The following is a 15500-nucleotide window of genomic DNA, read 5'->3' as shown; positions in this document are numbered from 1 at the left end:
TATCATCATCAAATACCTACACTTTTACAAACCTGAGTTTCTCAGCCCAGCATTTATAGAAAATTGCCAAGTATCATTTCTAGATAAAAGCACAATTCAATATTTATGAATAGCTAGCTTTCTATAAATATAGACATTTGGAGATGATCTTCTCACTAGTCATTAAAATTTGAACAGGGATCAAAGCTAGAATAATATTAACAATTCCTTGCATTTGTAGAGTATTCTACAAAATACTATTAATAACAGATGACATTTATTGAGTACTTTGCAAGTGCCAGGCACTTTACATGTAAATTCTCATCATGAATTCAGTTCAGCTCAACAAGCATTCACTTAACACCTACTGTGTGGTAGGTGAATAACACTTGGTTTCTGGCTTTAAAAACTCTCATTTTGGTGCGCTCAATCAAGGTTGAATGAATAAATGGATGAACAAAGTAATCAGTTTGAATGGCAGTGGGGGATAATAACAATAACACAGGCTCTTCCCCTTAGTATTTATGGTCATGAGAAAGTACTTAACCTATCCTAGCCCCAATGTCTTCATCTGTAATATACGGATCTTTAAAATAATCTCCCTTGCTTGTTGTGAGAATAGTAACATCAAATATAAAACATCTGACAAAGAACAGATTTTCTCAGTAAGTGGCAGTAGTTATTATTAACATTATCATCATCATCATCATCATTACTATTATTAAGTAATCCTATCCAACTTTCCTCAGCTACACGATAGCAATGGGACAAATCGAACTTTAGCATCCAGAAATATTCACACCATATCTATACAAAGAAACCACAACAAACAAGCAAAACAAGGGAACTCTGCAAAACCGTAGCCCCCAATATCCTCCTGGGTTAATGTACAATATCTCTGCTCAGGTTAGAAAAGAAAAAACAAAAACCGAGTCAGCTTTATGCTTCCGAAGATGTCATGATAAAATCCAAATAAGACAGGAAGTTTACCTTATCAAATAACAGACTGTACATTTCCTCATAAGAGAATGCTAGTAATTCCAAACATAGAGCCATGTTTTCTTTTCCAACACTCTCAAAGAGCAGTGCCTAGAGCCCAGACAATGAACATGCAGAAACTCACTGAACTCTTCTTAGGGCCAGTAGAGCAGATAAATTGGAGCCCTGAGTCATATTCGCCAATCAAAAGGAGATCCAGTCTGTGGGTCACTTACCATTTGGGTCTGCTGGTAGATTTCACCATAGGGGCCATCCCATCTCTATAAAGACTTTTAGTTTTGCTGAAGTTAACAATGTTGAAAATGACTCTCTGAGAAAGAAAGAGGGAAAAGTTTATCAGAAGACTATGCTCTTCAGGTTGCCCCTTTCTGATAATTAGAACTGGAAATAAAAAGCAGGGTTAAGGGAAACCATATGGACTAGCTACCAACCATAGCGAGAATAAATGATATTCATAGAAATTCAGTGTTTCTGCTAGCTTAGCATAGTAATCAAGAACACAGACTCTGGAATCTGGAAGGCTTAGTTTTAATCCCACTCTACCACTCTCAGTCTGTGACCTTGCCAAGCTACTAAATCTTTCTTTGCCTCAGTTTCCTCATCTGAAAAATTGTGATGATAATGGTACCTAGGGTTACTGATGAGAAATGATTTAATGTACAGTGCTTGGAACTTTGCTTGGTACATAGTGAATGCTATGTAAGTTTTTAGTTGTTTTATTAATTGTGCCTTCTCTCTAGGCTCACCTAGAATTTCCAGGGAAATGAATAATATCATTATAATAACAGTGGTACATTTGAAGTTCAACAAAACTAAAGATAATAACTTAGTGAAAAATTGAATTTAAAAACTTCTGTAGCTGCTCACATCCCTTTGACTACAACTACAGAATATATGTTTTCTCCCTTTTTGTTATCTTCTGCTAGGGGCCAGGACTACTGGGCTCAATCCTGATCTTAGTATCACTTTATAGGAGCACAGATACATAGATGAGTTCCTTCCCTCCCTGGGTCTCACCTTTACAATGGGGGCATGGAATGTTTTAGATGACTAAAACCCTTCCAGAAGTCTAGTAGACTTAAAAGAAATCAAGTCTTTGTTTTAATAAACCACTTTATCACAAGTGAGGAAGACAGATGGGGAAAGAAAAGAGAATTGGAGTTAAAAGACATTAAATGACCACTGAAATAGTCCAAAGGAAAAAGGATGAGGATCAGGGCAAGAGCAGCCTGAATAGTTAGAGAAAATGAAAGACTTCCAAGAGGTTGCCATAGGCTGGCCTTTCTGTCTAAAGGCAGTGAAAAACAGAAGCATCAAAATTCATGTATTAATTCACTGAATAAATATTTATCGTGTGAGGTATTAATGTCAAGTGCCAGAAATTATATACACTTAATTTTTTTAAATATTATCTTACAATTATATTAAAATATAAACATCTCCATTTTACAGATGTGGAAACTGAGGTTCAGTGATGTTAATTAACCTATCTTAAGCTGTGCAATTAACAGATGGAGAACTGATATCTAAACTCGAGGAATAAAAGAGTTAAGACAGCCAAGATCTCTAAGTTATTTGCTAAGGTTCCAATTTCATAACACCAATCAAGTCTGTTTTCCAAAATAAGGGCAAAAATAAATATAAATATAGTGGGCAATTTTTGAAGCCTTTAAAACTTGTTTTCCTTTAAAAATAAAATAGAACCATTTCCTCTGGATTCATATTTGGGACTACCATAAAATGCTTTGTTCTATGAAATAAGGTCTTAGGAATAACTCATGTTTTCCTTTCTCCTCAGAGACCTAGCCATTGACCTCTCTCTAGGCATTTCAGTTTCCGACCTCTTTTCTGTCATTACGTTAAGTCATCAAGAATGTCCAAAGCTATTCCATTATTAATAAACCAGACCTGCGTGTTGTCAGTTCAATTATTTCTCCTAGGGTCTTGGCTACTGTTTGATTTAAGAAAATCACTATCAAGGGGGACAAATGGCCTTTGAACCTCACAGTGCTTAATCCACCTTTTTTCTTCTGAAATTCCAGATGTCAGATCCATTTCCAATGAATCTGGGAGCCATGATGTACTTTTAGGATCTAGACTAATGCTAAATGCAAGAGGAGATCTAATACAGAAAGAACGTGTATATGTGAAGTTGGAATAAAAAATGAAAAAGTGGAATATTAATTGATCATTCATATCCTACTACTTGCCAAAAACTTTTCCCCAGATATATAAAATATACTATATTATTTAGCTTCTCTATTCATAAAATTGTTTGTTTTAGACATGAGGAAATTGAATCTAATAAAGGGTAACTACACCCCCACTCCCAGATCCCAGAACTATTAATTGGTAGAACTAGAACTTAGGGGGCTTCCCTGGTGGCTCAGAGGTTAAAGCGTCTGCCTGCAACGCGGGAGACCTGGGTTCGATCCCCTAGAAGGAAATGGCAACCTACTCCAGTATTCTTGCCTAGAGAATCCCATGGGTGGAGGAGCCTGATGGGCTACAGTTCACGGGGTCGCAAGAGTCAGACACGACTGAGCGACTTCACTTTCACTAGAACTTAAATCCTAAGTGTCTAGACAATAAATATACTTTCTCTATGATACCAAATGCAGAAAGAAAACAATCTTTCTTTCTTTCTTTTGGCTGCATATCTTGTAGGATCTTAGTTTCCCAACCAGGAATCCAACTCAGGTCCCGGCAATGAAAATGCCAAGTCCTAACCACTGGACCACCAGGGAATCCATGAACACATTCTTTTATGATTCTTCACCCATGCATTTTTTTAATTTATTTTTTTAAACATTTTCATTTTGCATTGGGGTTTAGTAATGCCATGATAGTTTCGGGTGAATAGCAAAGGAACTCAGCCATACATATACATGCATCCATTTCTACCCAAACTCTCCTCCCATTTAGGCTGCCACATAACACTGAACAGAGTTCACTATGATATACAGTAGGTCAGCAGTGTGTACATGTCCACCCCAAACTCCGTAACTATCCCTTCCCCCATTCTTTCCCTTGGCAATCATAAAATCGTTCTCTAAGTCTATGAGTCATTTTCTGATTTGTAAGTTTATCATTTCTTTTTAGATCCAACATAAAAGGGATGTCATAGAGTATTTCTCCTTCCTTATCTGACTTACTTCACCCGGTATGACACTCTCTAAGTCCATCCATGTTGCTGCAGATGGCATTATTTTGTTCTTTTTAATGGCTGGGTAATATTCCACTGTATATATGTACCACATCTTCTTTAGCCTTGCCTCTGTTGATGGACATTTAGGTAGCTTCCATGTCTTTGCTCTTGCAAACAGTGGTGCAGTGAACATTGGGATGCCTGTATCCTTTCATCCTATTTTTTTCCAGATAAATGCCCAGGAGTGGGATTGTAAGGTCATATGGTAGCTCTATTTTGAGTTTTTAAGGAAAAAAAAAAAAACAAAAAAAAATATAGTAGTCACCTTACCAATTTACATTCCTACCAACAGTGTTGGCGGGTTCTCTTCTTGTCACACCCTCTCCAGCCTTTATGGTTTGTGGATTTTTTTATCATAGCCATTCTGAGTGGTGTGAGATGGTATCTCCTTGTAGTTTTGATTTCCATTTCTCTAATAATTAGTGATGTTGAATATCTTTTCATGTGTCTCTTGTCCATCTGTATATCTTCTTTAAAGAAATGTCTATTTAGGTAGGTGTTCTGCTTGTTTTTTGATTGAGTTATTTGTTTTGATGCTGTTAAGCATCATAAACAGTTTGTAAATTTTGTAGACTAATCTCTTGCCGGTCACATCATTTGCAAATATTTTCTCCCAATCTACGGTCGTCTTTCTGTTTTGTTTATTCTTTCCTTTAGGGTGAAAAAGTTTTTGAGTTTAAGTAAGTCCCATTTGTTTATTTTTGTTTTTATTTCGATTATTCTGGGAGATGGATCAAAAATTACTACAATTTCTGTCAGAGTATTCTGCCCATGTTTTCCTCTAGGAGTTTTATGGTGTCTGGTCTCACAGTCTTTAATCAATTTTGAAATTATTTTTGTGTATTCTACCTGTGCATTTTTGAAAATGTTTTGTAGGTTATTTAGCAAGGCAGCATGTGGTTGTGAGAATCAAAGGTATTTGGAAGCAAGTGGTGCAGGAAATCTTGGCTTCCATATTTTCTAGTTATTTGGCAGTTATTTACTCAAAATACATTGGATAAAACTACATTTATGAGGTAACGGTAACAGCAACAACTATAATAATAACTAACAATTTCTGAGACTTTCTATGCACCTAATTCTAACCTGTGCTTGCTAAGTCATGCTAAATTGCTTCAGTTGTGTCTGACTCTGTGCGACCCTATGGACTACAGCCTGCCAGTCTCTGTTCATGGGATTCTCCAGGCAAGAATACTGGAGTGGGGTGCCATGGCCTTCTCCAGGGGATCTTCCTGACCCAGAGATCGAATCCGCATCTCTTATATCTAATTGCATTGGCAGGTGGGTTCTTTACCACTAACGCCAAAATCACCTGGACAGTTTTTAAGTTCTAGAGATGCATGGACCTCATCCTATGGACCTCATCCTAAGCTTCTCTGGTGGCTCAGTTGGTAAAGAGTCTGCTTGCAATGTGGGTGACCTGGGTTTGATCCCTGGGTTGGGAAAATCCCCTGGAGAAGGAAATGGCAACCCACTCCAGAATTCTTGCCTTCGAGAATTCCATGGACAGAGGAGACTAGTGAGCTACAGGCCATGGGATCACAAAGAGTTGGACACAATTGAGTGACTAACTTTCACTTCCACTTTTCATCCTAAAGCTGATATCTGATGTATTAGCTCACTTGTTTTGAGAATAGTGAATTTTTTGAGACAGGGACAATTTATTACCTCTTTAGGGTGTGGCAAGTGGTATCAAGAATAAGTAACTTAAAATTACATAGTAGTTTGTAGTAGAGTTAGAATTTGAACCAAGTCCATTGACTCAAGAGAATAAGATCTTGGACTTTCCAGCTAGATATATCTGAGACTGAAACCTAGTTCCTCACTGCTTTTGTGAACTTGGGCAAGATAATTACTCATTTTGGGTACTGTTTTAAAAATCAATCTGGGATTGAGATGATAATACCATTTTAACAAAGTTGTTATAAGAATCTGTGAGATTATATAAGTAATAAACTGGCACATTACATCTAGATAAGAATAAGGAGTTGATATTTATTGAACTTCGTCCCTTATCTTCAACAAAACTAGATCTTTCAGTTTTTTATAGCTTCCTTCCTTCTCTCTTTCCTTTCTTTTCCCCAATCCTTCCTTCCATTATTTCTCCATTATTTCTTTTTCTATATTAAAAAAATTAACCCAGGCTTCTTGTTTTAGTAATAGGATGGACAGAGGAGCCTGGTAGGCTGCAGTCCATGGAGTCCGCTAAGAGTCGGACATGACTGAGTGACTTCACTTTCACTTTTCACTTTCATGCACTGGAGAAGGAAATGGCAACCCACTCCAGTGTTCTTGCCTGGAGAATCTCAGGGATGGGGGAGCCTGGTGGGCTGCCATCTATGGGGTTGCACAGAGTAGGACACGACTGAAGCGACTTAGCAGCAGCAGCTCTAAATTGAAGCTTTATAAATGGTGACCTGTAGCACGAACTCTCAAGGTAGTCTTTTGTGAGGCCTGGAGCTCTGCCCATCATGACTAAGGGACTCATGGTGCTATGGAGGAATACAAGAACTCCACCCCAGGTATAAGCCAAGGAGTGGTGCAGTGTTGCTGACGGTGTAGTAAGGAGCCTGCATGCAGTCCCAGACAGTGGCTTTAATTCTTTTTCTTCCCATATATCCAATACTTTGCCCAATCAAGAGTAAATTTTCCACTTATTGGTGTCCAAGCTGCACCAAGGACTATTCTAAATAGGCCTGAATATTCTACAAATTAGAGAGTCATAATTATTTTAAAACTTTTCATTACTTTTTTCTTGTTTAATAGCTAAGTCGTGCCCAACTTATTGCAATCCCATGGGCTGCTGCTCACCAAACTCCTCTGTCCATGGAATTCTCCAGGCAAGAATACTGGAGTGGGTTGCCAGTCCCTTCTTCAGGAGATCCTCCCAAGTCAAGGATGGAATTTGAGTCTCCTGCATTGCAGGCAGATTCTTTACCACTCAGCTATCAAAAAAGCCTTAAATCAGTACAATATTGAAAGTTTGATTAGATTTTAACATCATTTGATTTTTATAAGAAATTTCAATATTGCAATTATAAGTGAAAAAAGGAGAACTATTAGATACTCTAATATAATTTCACATGGTTTGTATATTTGAATAGTTTAAAATTTTTTATCAGTTTATTGTGGGAAGAGTTTCTTATTAATGTTGTCTTGATCAGGAATTTCATATATTCACTTCAGAAATCAAAACCTCATACAAAAATGGAAAGTTCAATGGACAAAAACTAAAGTATTTCAATTAAAAATCTGAAGATTAAAAAAATAGGATTTGATTTCCTCTGTGTAGTTTTTTTGTTGTTTTATTTTAAAATTTTGTTTAATTTTTTTAAATCAAGCTTTATATGGTCATCCTATAAACATTCCCAGGTATTACAACATTCTGCATAGGTATCATCTTCCCTATATGTTTAAATGTTATTTTCTCTGTGTGCCTGAAAGTGAAAACAGTTGGAGAATACAGCTCTGGATAGCCTTCCACAAACTGCCAGAAACTATAGGATATTTAAGAACATTATATACATGAAGAGCTCCTAATAAAAAGAAATCCACAGATGCTGGAAAAATAGATGTTCAGAGGCAGGTTATTGGTCTTGGTATCTAAGAACTTAGATTTTTTTTTAATCTATGCAAGAATAGTAAAAGAGGCTCTGAATCTGTTTGAGGAAGGCTATCTGACATGAGTGAGAGTGAAAGTGAAGTCACTCAGTCGTGTCTGATTCTTTGTAACCCCATGGACTGTAGCCTGCCAAACTCCTCCACCCATGGGATTTTCCAAACAAGAATACTGGAGTGGGTCGTCACTAGTCTCTTGCACGGCAGGCAGACTCTACTGTCTGAGCCAGCAGGGAAGCCTTTTTGAGATGGGAAGCATCTGACATGAGATGCTTTCACAAATATAGGACCCTCAAAATGATATAGTATTAGTGGAATTGTGATCTAGAAAGAAATCATTCACTAACAATGGGAGATGACAAAGATACATGTGTAACTATTTCTAGATCTTGGGGTAGAAAGTAATTTTAAAACATGGGCCAGAACACTTTTAGGCTTCAGTTTGAATTTACTCCACCTGCTTAAGAACTGGGGCTTCCCTGGTGACTGGATTCAGTGGTAAAATATCCACCCTCCAAGCAGGAGACGCAGGAGTCACAAGTTTGATCCTGAATCAGGAAGACCCCCTGGAGAAGGAAATAGCAACCCACTCCAGTGTTCCTGCCTGAAAGATCCCATGGACAGAGGAGCCTGAAGGCTACAGTCCAGTGGTGTTGCAGAGTCCCGCACAACTGAGCGTGTATGCGTGCTTAAGAATTCAGGCCAAACATTTACAATAAAATTCGTTACAGGGCTTCCCTGATAGCTCAGTTGGTAAAGAATACACCTGCAATGCAGGAGACCCCGACTGGATTCCTGGGTCGGGAAGATCCCCTGAAGAAGGGAAAGGCTACCCACTGCAATATTCTGGCCTGGAGAATTCCATGGACTGTATAATTCATGGGGTTGCAAAGAGTCGGACAGGACTGAGCAACTTTCACTTTCACTTCGTGCCTGGTTCAAGCAATAAAAGAATACTTTTGATTTGAATGCACACATTTTCAGCCTAGGCACACAGAATTTCCATAATGAAGACCTAAAGAGATCAACCTTTCACATACATGTATAAAACATAAAAGAAAACAATCCACACTAAAAGTGAGAATCAGCCAGAGAAATAGACAACTGAATTAGACAACAAAGAGCATCAGTCATAAAACTATCTGGTGAACTATAGAGAAAGTACTTTTTAAGTGATTAAAAAAATAAAAGGATGTTCAAATACATGAGAACAGAACAAAACACAGTAAGTTTTTTTTTATGCCAGAAATAGTCTAGAAAAAATTATAAAGTGTTTTTAGAAATTATAAAAGTTAAAAAATTCAGTAGACAGGTTAAGATGCAGAATGGATAAAATTTTCAAAATTCAACAGTGAGAATTAACAAGATAGAAAATATGAAAAGAGACACAGAAGGAATAAATAAAAATATGTATCTGATAAGAGTTCTAAAAAGAGAGACAAGAAAAACTGGGAGAGGAAAAATCCACAGAGAAAAGACTGAATATATTCGAGAACTGATGAAAGGAATATTCAGATTTAGGAATCACAAGTCCATCCAAAGTAAGATGTTTTAAAATCTAGATATAGACACATCATAGTGAAACTATTGAATACAAAACACCAAAAATGAAGAGCATGTTTTCAAAACTAATAAAAGAAAATAAAAATTACATACAAAGGAACAGAAGTTAAACTTAAGGAAATTTAATACCAGCAACATGAGAAATCAGAAAATAATAGAATAACATCACCCAAGAAAAAGGGTATTATAAATTTTCAAACAAAGCCTAAGAAGTTTAGCAATTTCAGATTTCAGTGAAGGAGCTACTAAAAGACGAATTTCAGAAGAAGAAATTGACCACAAAAGATAACAATGGCAAGAAGCAACATTGGGCAGAGAAACAAGTAAATATAAATAAGAACTGACTAAAACTATAACAATAGTAATTTTTAGAGGGGTTAAAAATTTTGCCCGAAACACTGGTTAGTAAAGTAGATGGTGGTGAAATGGAGACAGGAAAATCAGAGTTAAAGTATTATAAGGTCTTTCTATGATTTCAAAGGAGGATAGGGGAGCCAATTAACTTAATGAAAGTGAAAGTGTCAGTCACTCAGTCCTGTGTCTGACTCTATGAGACCCCATGGACTGTAGCACATCAGGCTTCTCTGTCAATGGAATTTTCCAGACAAGAATACTGGAATGGGTAGTCATTACTTATTCCAAGGGATCTTCCTGACCGAGGGATTAAACAGAGGTCTCCTGCATTGCAGGCAGATTCTTTATGGTCTGAACCACCAGGGAAGCCCTAATTAATTTATTGTTTTAAACAAGAATGTGACAATCAAGAGTACTCACTATAATAATAGAAACAGGATTAATAAATTCCAAATGAGTTTAAAAAAAAGAGAGAGAGAGAGAGAATAAAGACAGCATGACAAACATAATAGAAGATATTATAGGGAATAAAAAGAAAAGAGAAACATTACTGAAAACTCAAAATGACAGTAAAAGTAATTCTAAATATCTATAATCACAGATATTGAAAACTGACAAATTTATTTGTTGAAAATCCGATTAGAAAAATCTACACTTATCATCTTTCCCAGAGACAAGCATAAGAAATAATGGCACAAAACTTTGAAATTGAAAACCTAGAAAAAGATATAAAAGATATAACATGAAAACACTAAAGGAAAGTTGTTAGAGTTATGGCAGTATGGGATATTGATTTTTCCTCAAAACATGTTGAGGAAAAATGTAAAATTATGGATATAATCACCATATAAAGCAAATATTCTACATGAAGATCAACTTTAAATTTGTATGCACCTAATAAAAGCTGACCTGCCCCTTGAGAAACCTATATGCAGGTCAGGAAGCAACAGTTAGAACTGGACATGGAAGAACAGACTGGTTCCAAATAGGAAGAGGAGTATGTCAAGGCTGTATATTGTCACCCTGCTTGTTTAACTTATATGTAGAGTACATCATGAAAAACTCAGGACTGGAAGAAACACAAGCTGGAATCAAGATTGCCAGGAGAAATATCAATAACCTCAGACATGCAGATGACACCACCCTTATGCCAGAAAGTGAGGAGGAACTAAAAAGCCTCTTGATGAAAGTGAAAGAAGAGAGTGAAAAAGTTGGCTTAAAGCTCAACATTCAGAAAACGAAGATCATGGCATCCGGTCCCATCACTTCATGGGAAATAGATGGGGAAACAGTGGAAACAGTGTCAGACTTTATTTTTGGGGGCTCCAAAATCACTGCAGATGGTGACTGCAGCCATGAAATTAAAAGATGCTTATTCCTTGGAAGGAAAGTTATGACCAATCTAGATAGCATATTCAAAAGCAGAGACATTACTTTGCCAACAAAGTTCCGTGTAGTCAAGGCTATGGTTTTTCCGGTGGTCATGTATGGATGTGAGAGTTGGACTGTGAAGAAAGCTGAGGGCTGAAGAATTGATGCGTTTGAACTGTGGTGTTGGAGAAGACTCTTGAGAGTCCCTTGGACTGCAAGGAGATCCAACCAGTCCATTCTAAAGAAGATCAGCCCTGAGTGTTCTTTGGAAGGAATGATGCTAAAGCTGAAACTCCGATACTTTGGCCACCTCATGCAAAGAGTTGACTCATTGGAAAAGACTCTGATGCTGGGAGGCATTGGGGCAGGAGGAGAAGAGGATGACAGTGGATGAGATGGCTGAATGGTATCACTGACTCAATGGACCTGAGTTTGAGTGAACTCTGGGAGTTGGTGATGGACAGGGAGGCCTGGTGTGCTGCGATTCATGGGGTCGCAAAGAGTTGGACATGACTGAGCAACTGAAATGAACTGAACTGAACTGAATAAGAGCACAAAATCTATAAAATAAAAAATTGACAACACCACAAGTAAAAACTGACTGAGCCACAATGATTAATCTCAGTAAATTATACTGTAAATAACAAAAAATTCTGAAGGCTATAGAAAACCAAAAACTTCCAATTTGATAAGCTCCAGCTTCCCTGTTGTCTGATGGTAAAGAATCTGCCTGAAATGTGGAAGAATAGGGTTAAATTCCTCAGTCAGGGAGATCCCCTTGGAGAAGGAATTGGCAACCCACTCCAGTATTCTCACCTGGAAAATTCCATGGATAGAGAAGCCTGGCTGGCTGCAGTCTAAAGGGTTGCAAAGAGGTGAGCACGACTGAGCAACTAATATTGAAAGATCACTTATTAAAATCTATAAAACTTTCCACCTACACAATTAGAGAATAAACTTTTTTTCAAGTAATAAGAGATGTTTGTAAAAGATTAAGTATGTACATATTGTCACAAAACAAATCTCAACAAATATCAAAGAATTCATATTTCTAATCACAACTTCCCACTATCCAGTGATAAAATCATAAATCCGGTACAAAAAAAAAGTTGACCCAAAACTCTCAAACATTTTGAAATTTTTATATACTCTTCTTATTGTTTCATGTATCAAAGAAGAAATAATGAGAGGAAGTACAAAGTATTTAACCTGGATGATTGATTCAGCACTATATAGCAGAGCAGTGTCACACAGAAAAAATATATATACAGAGACATTAAAGTTTAGCCCTATGTGTCTATACTAGAAAGGAAGACAGATTGAAAAAGAGAGTGCCGAGTACTTAACTTAAAAAAGTTAAGAAACAAACAGAAAATAATTCATACCAAAGAATCTCAGAAATGGAAAACACTGGAAGTACTTGGGATGCCAGTCTGAGCTTGGTTCATAGTCCTTGTAAAGAAAAATTAAGTCCCAAATTCCTTCCCTCACATCAATACCCAAGTCACTCTTCATCCATCATGACAGGAAACTAGAGGCTCATTCTCTGGAGAGGTGGAAGAGATTCCAGATTCAAATTCCAGAATACTGAAAATCAAGCTTATCTCTATAGACAGTGGTTTAAAAATATATATACTGTGGGAAAATTAACTCAATCAAAGATAAAGGATATACAAATATTAGCATGGGAGATTCCCCCAAGGAAATAGATCAGCATAGTCCAAACATGTATTTAGAACCTCTATTTCAAAATTTAATGGCAATCTTTTACTGATGAAAGACATCAATAGAAACAGAGACCAAAGCAGCCAAGTCAAAGTATGATGGGGGTTGGGGAGGGGGCACAAAAACGATTTGCAAAAGGTGCATTAATTACCAGTTTAACAGAAAAAGAAGAAATAATTATTAGCAGAAGGCCAGAGGCAGATGGAATTGTTGCAGAACAGAAAATTTTAATCATATATCACAAAACTCATCTGAACTAATAGTTGGAAGTGAAAGCTCAGTCGTGTCTGACTCTTTGCAACTCCATGTACTGTAGACTACTACACTCCTCTGTCCATTGGGTTTTCTAGGCAAAAAGTACTGGAGTGGGTTGCCATTTCCTTCTCTAAAGGATCTTCCCAACCCAGGGATTGAACCCAGGTCTCCCACATTGTAGGTAGATGCTTTACCATCTGAGCCACCAGGGAAGTCCTAGTTACATATTCATAATAAAAAATTGAATATTATTTTAACCAAAAGATGACATAAATATGTGGAGGAGGAGAAGTGCTTATATTTTGTAGCAGAACTATTAAAGGATGAAAACATCATCTCTTAATACAAAGTAGGTAAATACTACTGAAAACTAAAATGACTAGAGAATAGCTCTATAGAAGTTTTATTTAGAAATACAGAAGTAATATCAGAAGAAACAATGATAAAACCATATGATTATCTCAATAGATGCAGAGAAAGCCTTTGACAAAATACAACATCCATTTATGATAAAAACCCTCCAGAAAGCAGGCATAGAAGGAACATACCTCAACATAATAAAGGCCATATATGATAAATGGAGAAGGCAATGGCAACCCACTCCAGTACTCTTGCCTGGAAAATCCCATGGATGGAGGAGCCTGGAAGGCTGCAGTCCATGGGGTCACTAAGTCGGACATGACTGAGTGACTTCACTTTCACTTTTCACTTTCATGCATTAGAGAAGGAAATGGCCACCCACTCCAGTGTTCTTGCCTGGAGGATCCCAGGGACGGGGGAGCCTGGTGTGCTGTCGTCTATGGGGTCATACAAAGTTGGACACGACTGAAGTGACTTAGCAATGATAAACCCACCGCAAACATTATTCTTGATGCTGAAAAATTGAAAGAATTTCCCCTAAAGTTGGGAACAAGACAAGAGTGCCCTCTCTCACCACTACTATTCAACATAGTTTTGAAAGTTTTAGCCACAGCAATCAGAGAAGAAAAAGAAATAAAAGGAACCCAGACTGGAAAAGAAGAAGTAAAACTCTCACTGTTTGCAGATGACATGATCCTTTACATAGAAAACCCTAAAGACTCCACCAGAAAATTACTAGAGCTAATCAATGAATATAGTAAAGTTGCAGGATATAAAATTAGCACACAGGAATCTCTTGCATTCCTATACACTAACAATGAGAAAACAGAAAGAGAAATTAAGGGAAAAATCCCATTCACCATTGCAACGAAAAGAATAATATACTTAGGAATAAATCTACCTAAAGAAACAAAAGACCTATATATAGAAAACTATAAAACGCTGATGAAAGAAATCGATAATGACACAAATAGATGGAGAAATATACCATGTTCATGGATCAGAAGAATCAATATAGTGAAAATGAGTATACTACCCAAAGCAATTCAACTCAATCCCCGTGAAGCTACCAATGGTATTTTTCAGACAACTAGAAGAAATAATTTCCCAATTTGTATGGAAATACAAAAAAACCTCGAATAGCCAAGGCAATCTTGAGAAAGAAGAATGGAACTAGAGGAATCAACCTGCCTGATTTCAGGTTCTACTACAAAGCCACAGTCATCAAGATAGTATGGTACTGACACAAAGACAGAAACATAGATCAATGGAACAAAATAGAAAGCCCAGAGATAAACCCATGCACCTCTGGAGACCTTATCTTTGACAAAGGAGGCAAGAATATACAATGGAGATAAGACAATCTCTTTAAAAAGTGATGATGGGAAAACTGGGCAACCATTTGTAAAAGAATGAAACTAGAACATTTTCTAACACCATACACAAAAATAAACTCAAAATTGATCAGAGATCTAAATGTAAGACCAGAAACTATAAAACCCCTAGAGGAAAACATAGGCAAAACACTCTCTGATGTAAATTATATCAGGATTCTCTATGACCCACCTCTCAGAGTAATGGAAATAAAAGCAAAAATAAACAAATAGGACCTAATTAAACTTAAAAGCTTTTGCACAATGAAGGAAACTATAAGCAAAGTGAAAATGCAGCCTTCAGAATGGGAGAAAATAATAGCAAATGAAGCAACTGACAAACAACTAATCTCAAAAATATACAAGCAACTCCTGCAGCTCAATTCCAGAAAAATAAGTGACCCAATCAAAAAATAGTTCAAAGAACTAAACAGACATTTTTCCAAAGAAGACATACAGATGGCTAACAAACACTTGAAAAGATGTTCAACATCACTTATTATCAGAGAAATGCAAATCAAAACCACATTGAGGTACCATCTCACACTGGTCAGAATGGCTGCTATCAAAAAGTCTACAAACAATAAATGCTGGAGAGGGTGTGGAGAAAAAGGAACCCTCTTACATTGTTGCTGGGAATGCAAACTAGTACAGCCACTATGGTGAACAATGTGGAGATTCCTTAAAAAACTGGA

General features: G+C 36.9%; 1 protein-coding gene across 1 annotated transcript in view; it reads right to left on the bottom strand.

Moving 5' to 3' along the window:
• LOC120856591 (cytosolic carboxypeptidase 6-like) overlaps positions 1-15500 on the bottom strand; it is a 670594-nt gene that overhangs the window by 230280 nt on the left and 424814 nt on the right. Inside the window, exon 2 of the mRNA XM_040231945.1 lies at positions 1194-1288. Within this exon, the coding sequence (XP_040087879.1) occupies positions 1194-1231 (38 nt within the window). The 5' untranslated portion in view covers positions 1232-1288. The remainder of the gene's footprint in view (positions 1-1193; positions 1289-15500) is intronic.

Source organism: Oryx dammah, unplaced genomic scaffold (genome assembly GCF_014754425.2).
Source record: "Oryx dammah isolate SB20612 unplaced genomic scaffold, SCBI_Odam_1.1 HiC_scaffold_28, whole genome shotgun sequence".
In the NCBI taxonomy this organism is placed as follows: Eukaryota; Metazoa; Chordata; class Mammalia; order Artiodactyla; family Bovidae; genus Oryx; species Oryx dammah.
Note: the sequence above shows the minus strand (reverse complement) of the source record. Positions and strands in the feature narration are given on the sequence as shown.